The 7,826-nt window shown below is 52.9% G+C and overlaps 1 protein-coding gene across 1 annotated transcript in view; it reads right to left on the bottom strand.

Moving 5' to 3' along the window:
- Positions 1 to 3,037, bottom strand: part of MAST3 (microtubule associated serine/threonine kinase 3) — a 40,554-nt gene extending 37,517 nt beyond the window's left edge. The window contains exon 1 of the mRNA XM_040445555.1: positions 2,970 to 3,037. Within this exon, the coding sequence (XP_040301489.1) occupies positions 2,970 to 3,008 (39 nt within the window). The 5' untranslated portion in view covers positions 3,009 to 3,037. The remainder of the gene's footprint in view (positions 1 to 2,969) is intronic.
- Positions 3,038 to 7,826: the final 4,789 nt, after the last annotated feature.

Below are 7,826 nucleotides of genomic sequence, written 5' to 3'. Positions count from 1 at the left end.
AAAAAAAAAAAAAAAAAAAAAAAAAAGAAGCGTGGCTTGTGAAGCAAAGGCCCAAGTGGGAGATGATAAAAAAATAACGATAGAATAATAAGAATAGTAGCCGTAGCAATAACAACGCGAGGAGTAGAGCTCACGTTAACCGGCACCCATAAATGCTGCACAGAAGACTGAGCTTAACCCAAAGCGGGAAGGCCCAGTTCCCAGCTCTTCCTTTGACCCAACGCAAACTGGGGGTCCAAGGGCCAGACCAGTTCCTGCTTACCACCTCCCAGCGCACTGCCCCAGTCAGATTAGCCAGCCTTCCCACGGATATGGTCTATACTAGCCAGTCAGCAACTGACTTGAGTCCCCTCCACTTCCTCAAGCTTTTATGAATCGACTCTTTGACCTCTGGAAGGGTCAGCCTCCAGAGTAGCTGACTGGCTCTGACCAGGAGGCTGCTACCTGCTTGGCTGGGGGTGCTCCTGGGCCCATTAACAAAGCTCCGAGTTAAGGTACCGGATAGCTTATGCCCCAAACCCAGGCCCTCCACGTTTTTGCATCCTCAGAAGCCAGACTGGTTAGCATTCCAAATCTCTTAATTTCCCTCTCTGATCCTCAGTCTCCCTCTCTGAAAAAATGAGGCTAATAATAGCACTGACCTCTTGTGCTGTTAGGAGAATTAAATGCACACACGGTGCTTCGCATTTGTGGGTGCCCGTTACTGTGAGACATTATTTATATTTCTACTATTATTATTTTTTTAAAGTTTTTCAAAATGTTTACTTATTTATCTTCAGGGTGGGGGGAGAGGGGGAGAGAGAGAGGGAGAGAGAGAATCCCAAGCAGGCTCCACACTCCGTGCAGAGCCCAACACTGGGCTCAACCTCATGATTGTGAGTGAGATCATGACCTGAGCCAAAGTCGAGAGTCAGATGCTGAACTGACTGAGCCACCCAGGCAGCTCTATACATCTACTATGACTAATTTTTTTTATTATTTTCACGGTCTCCTATTTGGTTATTTACTCCAGGTAACTTCCTGGCCTCTGGCCCCCTCTGTGGCCCCCACCTGCTCCAGAGGAGTCTTTCAAAGCCTTCAGGTCTGATAGTGTTCCTCCCTTGCACCAGCACTTTCCATAGCTCCCAATCACCTTAGGGAGAAAATCTAACCTCTTCAAAATCGGCACTGGAATGCCCTGAAGCAGAGGGTCCACTCTCACAGTCCTGGCCCTAGCCCGGCTTCTAGTTTCCCCATGCAACATACATAGTTACATGCTTCTGGGCCTTTGCATGTGCTGTGCCCTCCACCCAGAATTCCCTCACTCATCTGGGCAATCTCTACTTGTCCCTCTGCCTCCACAGAGCAAGAGGGCGAGCCAGACCTGCCTGGGTTCGAATCCTGACTCTGTCACCTACGTGCTGTGACACCTGGGCAGGGGCTAGGCTTCTCTGGGCCTCAGTTTCCCCTTTTGTAGCATGGGACTCGTCATCAGGGAGCGGGTGCCTCTTCCCCGTGAAACAGGCCCCCACTTCTTGACGTCAGCAGCGCCCCCATTCGCCTACCCGAAGGCAGTTTCTCTATTTTAAGAGGCCGCGGGCGGGGCTCGCGTCTATCTGGGGCTCGGGGCGGGGCCTGTCCCCCCACAACACCCCACCGCTCACCGCCCCCTCCCCTACGCCCAGGCCCCTCGCTCTGGTCTCTGGCCTCGGACTTTCCCCTTGCGGCCCCCGCCCCCGCCACGCCTGGGGGTGGGGGTGCTTCTGCCTTTCATCTCTGTCCCTGCCCTCCCGGGCCCCCCCCCCACCCCCTCGGGCCGGGGTTCTTGCCCCCCCCACCCCCTTCTGTCCCCCCCCCCCCCCCCCCCGCCCCTGCCCTGCCACCCGCGCTGCTTCCTCTGCTCCAAGACCACCCAGCAACGCTTGGGTCAGGCGCCTTCTCCAAGAGTGCCTGAGCGTCCCACATTGCAGCTGACAACTCCCTGGGGTCACTGCTGCTCAGGCGTCCATACCCCCCAACAGGCTAGGAGACCCAGGAGAGCGGTTTCAGAGGGTGAACACCCCGCCGCCTCTCCAGCAGGCACTCAAGAAATGTTTGTTGGGTAAATAAGGAATCCCAGGTTCCCGACAGGCAACCTGGTGGCTTCTTAAGGGTGTGGTCTGCGCCTCGGCTAGATCATCTTAATTCCCTTTGCACAGAGATAAGGGAAACTGAGGGCCAGAAAAGTCAAAGGAGTCGCCCATCGGGGTCCCATGGCCCCTGCGTGGGTTCGAACCCTCTCACGCACAAACTCGGGGCCAGAGGTCAGAAGAGGAGGGCCCTTACAGCCAATGGGGAAACTGAGATCCGGATAAGCAAAAGTGTCTCCTGCCCTCGACACCCCTCCCCCCCGCCCGCCCGGCCCCACGCAAGCCAGTTTGCGGTGCTTTCTGCAACAGAGAGCCAGTTAAGGCTGCCGGATTGAACCTCTGTCGGGCGACCTCGAGTTTGTGACTTTTCCAGACTCGAGCCTCAGTTTCCCTGTCTGACAAATGGGCGCCCGGACAGCCCCAACCTCCTTGGCTCACCTTAGGGGTGAGCCGAGGCTGGGGCGCGGTGGCGCAGCGAAGGCACGAGGCAGGTAATGATCCACATTAATTAATAAGAATATATCACTAGTAAAAAGATTAACACGACGAGGACCATATGGTGAGCGCTCAAAGGCTGCTGTTGCTCATATTATTAGAGCAGCTGGTGGCAAGGGGCCCAACCCTCAGCCCCAGTCTCCCACGCTAGCGCTTGGAGCCTCAGTTTCTCCATCTGTCAAACCAAACGGAGTCTACGTCCCCTTCCCATCAGGCGAAAAGCACTTTGAAAAGCGGGCAGAAGGAGCGATCGGAGCGCGCGCCCCGCTCTCCGCCTCAGTTTCTCCGGACGCCGAAACCTCGCCCCTGGCACCCAAGCCAGGTGCACTCGGCCGCGCCCTCCGCCCGCCCACGCAGGGGCCTCACCTGGAGCCCTCGGCGCCGCAGGAGGCTCGGCTCGTCCATGGCCCGCTAGTCCGCGCCGCCTGGCCCGCCCCCGGCCCCGCCCCAGCCTGCCAAGCCCCGCCACCCCGCGCCATTGGTCAAGCCGGTCAGCTGACGTGTCCTGGCCCCGCCCCTCCCTGGGAGCCCTCCCTCCTGGAAGGGCCCCGCCTCCATTGGATGGGCCAGACCCGCCCTTCCAGGCCCCACCCTTACCCCCCAGCCAAGGTGAAACCATTTTTCAATGAATCCTCCTGGGAATAAGGGAACGTTAGCATCCCCATTTTGCAGAGAAGGAAACTGAGGCTCAGAGAAGTTAACTGATGTGCCCAGGGCGCACAACAAGACCAGTTCTAGGGTGAGGTGAACGAGACCCTCAGTTCTGTTCAAAATTTGAAAAGGGCCACAAATACCAGTGATTAAGGTACACAAGATTCGAATGCAATAGTGTAAACAATCTAAACTAATGCGAAAAGCGCAGGATGAACGACACACCAAAAATGCAGGCTCTGCCTCTGCCTTTACATCACGCTGCCTTACTGGTTTCACCTTAATTCTGGCCCTAGCCCCAATAAAACTTTATTTACAAGAATAGGCAGCCACTGTTGCCGGTTTCTGTTTTGAGGAGGACTCCCTTCGCCGAGTCAGCTGGGCACCTGACTAAGCGCCTAATGAGGACCACCTTCCACAGGTATCTGGTGATAATTGATCAGCCCCCCTTTGCAGAAGGGAAACTGAGGCAGGGAGAAGCCCAAGTGCCAAGATGGGACCCATATTCTCTCTTCCACTGGGACTGCCACTGTCTCTGCACCTGTAGGTTTCCTTGGCTATCCGTTGGACTTAGACATTACAGGATCTTCTCAGGCTGGAGGAGAGACCCCAGGGACGCCCGATTGCCTTTGAGTCTGGATAGGCTCCTACCAAATTACAGTGGCCAGATTGAGCACATAAAAATACAGGGCTTCCTGAAATTTTGTTTTTGTCATACACACTTTAAAACTGAAATATTGGGGTGCCTGGGTGGCTCAGTCGGCTGAGCGTCAAACTTCAGCTCAGATCATGATCTCACGGTTTTGGGAGGTTGAGCCCCGCGTTGGGCTAAGCTGCTGTGAGCCCAGAACCCACTTCTGATCCTCTGTCCCCCTCTCTCTCCACTCTTCACCTGCTGGTGCTCTCTTTCTCTCAAAAATAAACATTAAATAAAAAAAAAAAAAAAAAAAAAAGGAGGGGCGCCTGGGTGTCTCAGTCGCGTAAGCTCCGACTTCGGCTCAGGTCATGATCTCGCAGTTCATGGGTTCGAGCCCCGCGTCGGGCTCTGTGCTGACAGCTCGGAGCCTGGAGCCTGCTTCGGATTCTGTGTCTCCCTCTCTCTTTGCCCCTCCCCTGCTCGCGCTCTGTCTCTCTCTGTCTCAAAAATAAGTAAACATTAAAAAAGTAAAAAGGTACTGGTACTCCCCTCACAAATTTATGAAAGATAAATAAAAATAAATAAATAAAATTGACATATAATTCACCCACCATAAAATACACCTTTTAATTTATTTTTATTTTTTAAGTTTATTTATTTTGAGAGAGACAGAGAAAGCGCAAGGGGGGGAGGGGCAGAGAGAGAGAGAGGAGAGGGCGAATCCCAGGCAGTCTCCACGCCATCATTGCACAGAGCCCAACTCGGGGCTGAAACCCACAAAACCGTGAGATCATGTCCTGAGCCGAAATCAAGAGTCCGACACTTAACAGACCGAGCCACCCCGGGGCCCCTAAAATATCTCTTTTTAAAGAGTACCATTCCGTGGTTCTCAGCATATTCTCAGAATTGTGTAATCGTCACCACTATCTAATCGCAGAACATTTTACCAACCCTAGAAGAAAACCTTTACCCGAGAGCACTCACCATCCTCCCTCCAGCAGCCGCCAATCTGCTTTCTGTCTCCGTGGCTTTGCCTGTTCTAGACATTTCACATAAATGGAATCCTACAACGCGTGGCCTTTTTTGTGTCCGGCTTCTGTCGCTCCACACGATGTTTTCAAGTTGCACCCACGCCGTAGCTTGAATCGGGGCTTCCTTCCTTTTTATGGCTGAATAATATTCCATCGTGTGGATGGACCCCATTTTGTTTATCCGTTCACCTGTCGATGGACATTTGAGTTTTTCCACTGTTGGTCTCTTGTGAGTTGCGCTGCTGTGAACATTCATGCGCAAGTTATTGTGTGGCCATATGCTTTCAATTCTCTTGGGTCTACATCTAGGCGTGAAATTCCTGGGTCATATGGTAACTCTGTATTTCTTTTTCAAAAACGGCCAGACTGTTCTGTGCAGTCAAAAGCAGCCGCTGCTGTAAGCTGAGCCATGTTTTTCCAAAATCCAGACGTTGAAATCCTCACCGTAGGTCCTTCAGAATGTGACTGTGTCCGGAGAGAGGGACTTTAAAGGGACAATTAAAGTAAAATGAGGTTACCTGGGTGGATCCTAATCCAACATGATTGCTGTCTTTATAAGAAGAGATTGGGGGGGGCGCCTGGGTGGCTCGGTCGGTTAAGCGGCCGACCTAGGCTCAGGTCATGATCTCGCGGTTGGTGAGTTCAAGCCCCGCGTCGGGCTCTGTGCTGACGGCTCAGAGCCTGGAGCCTGTTTCAGATTCTGTGTCTCCCTCTCTCTGTGACCCTCCCCCGTTCATGCTCTGTCTCTCTCTGTCTCAAAAATAAATAAACGTTAAAAAAAATTAAAAAAAAAAAAAAAAGAAGAGATTAGGGCACAGGCACGCACAGAAGGAAAGCCACATGAACACACAGGAAAACCCCATCTGCCAACATCTTGATCTTGGACTTGTAGCCTTCAGAACTGTAAGGAAAGAAATCCCTGTTATTGAAGGCACTCCGTCTCAGCCACCCAGTTAACTGTAATTTCAGACAAACAACGAATAATTGTTCATAATGTTCCACGCAATCCTTGGTAAGTAGATATGCTAAAAACTTAGGGGGCGTTTAACCTGAAATTCTCATTTATTTTATTTTATTTTTTAATTTTTTTTCTCAACGTTTATTTATTTTTGGGACAGAGAGAGACAGAGCATGAACGGGGGAGGGGCAGAGAGAGAGGGAGACACAGAATCGGAAGCAGGCTCCAGGCTCCGAGCCATCAGCCCAGAGCCCGACGCGGGGCTCGAACTCCCAGACCGTGAGATCGTGACCTGGCTGAAGTCGGACGCTTAACCGCCTGCGCCACCCAGGCGCCCCCTGAAATTCTCATTTAATAGGGCACGTTTTATCTGGCAACCCTATGCTAAAAGGACCTCAGGCTATAGCTTGTCTACCCTGGGTAATGGGGAGCTCACACCTTACAGTGACCGACGACAGCCCTGTCCCTGGTCTGTTCTGCCTACAAGTTCTCCTAGGGTCCAAGTTGGGGTGGACATGTGACCTACAGACTTTTCATTCACTTCAGCCAGGGTGACAGGCTCACGGTGGACATGAAACCCAAGCTCAGCCAATCAGTCTTCCCTGGGACTTTGGCTGCAATCTTGGAGAAAGAGAGGTTCCCTGTACCAGAGGTGGTTGGACCAGGCAAATGGGGGAGCTGCTGGAGGGGGAGCCACCAGAGAGGTTTCAAATGCCCTTGCTCCACCTGGAGAACTTCTCCACAGGACTTCCAAAATTACACCTTCCGTGGGCGCTAGAGGACATTTATTGACTGACTCGCTGAATCAATCGAACAATGAGTGCAATTTTTCCCTGGTGAACGCCTATGCATCTTTCAAAACCCGCTTCAAATTTAAGAAGCATCAAAGAACATTTTTACCGAATGAATAAGTGATTTGTTTTCCTGCGGACTTCTATACATCCATCAAAACCCTTCTCAGGTATCTCTGAGGGGCATCAGGGAGTGTGATTGTCGAACGAATAAGTGATGCCTAGAAATGTGTTTGATTAAAAAAAAACTAACAGATTTTCTCCTTGCAAAATCCTATTCATCCTTCAACATTCTCAGATGCCCTCCAGGGGCGTCAGGGTCTTGTGGCCCCGAGAAGGGAAAAGCCCAACCCTCGGCTGACTGAAGGTCACTCTACCCAGGAAGGAGGCGGAAGCTGAGGGGGTGGGGACATTCTGTGGTTCCTCCTGTCACGATTTCCATTTCCGGCGGCCCCTTTTAACCCAATCCTTCCTGCCTCCCCCTCCCAGCAGTTCGTGAGGCGGCTGAAAGTGGGGCAGCCCTAGGGGCATACCCCAGCTGTGTTTCTAGGGCAGCTGGGAGGGGCCACCAAGGGCACCCCAGGGCTTCCTGGAGTAGGGGTGTGCAGATCGGGCATGGGGGAAGGTGAAGTGCAGATCCTGACTTTGATAAGGATAGAAACACCACTTCACCTGTGACTGGCGTCCTGCTCACACACCTGCTATGGCTCCCCAGTGCCCTTGGGAAAAAAGCCCAGCCCTTCAGCCTGACGCTCGAGGTCCCTGTCCGACTTACCACCTTCATCTCTCCTGTGGAGTCCGAGACCTCCTTGCTCATCTTGATGTTCCCCCAAAGCATGTCCCCTGAGCTTTGGTCTCTGCTGTGCCCCTCTGCGGGGAGTGCTGTTGCATTCTATAAACCCCAGTTCAAGATCCCCCTTCTCTGGGCATCCCTCCCTACTCTCCCTTGGAACACCCCCAGCCCCTCCCTGCACCCAGCCCTGGCATCAAGGAACTGGGGGGGGGGGCATCTGTGTCCAGCTCTGACCCCTCCTCCACTCTTCTCTCCCTCCTTCAATGTCTTTCCAGTGGCTGCTTTGACTTTGGGGAGATGGGAAGGAGCTGTGACAAGAGCGGAGGCCACTGGAGGCCCCCCAGACAATGATTAATTACGCT

Source organism: Herpailurus yagouaroundi, unplaced genomic scaffold (assembly GCF_014898765.1).
Source record: "Herpailurus yagouaroundi ecotype Mexico unplaced genomic scaffold, PumYag 193, whole genome shotgun sequence".
Taxonomy (NCBI): Eukaryota; Metazoa; Chordata; class Mammalia; order Carnivora; family Felidae; genus Herpailurus; species Herpailurus yagouaroundi.
The sequence above is the reverse complement of the archived record's forward strand: the minus strand, read 5'-3'. Positions and strand labels throughout refer to the sequence as shown.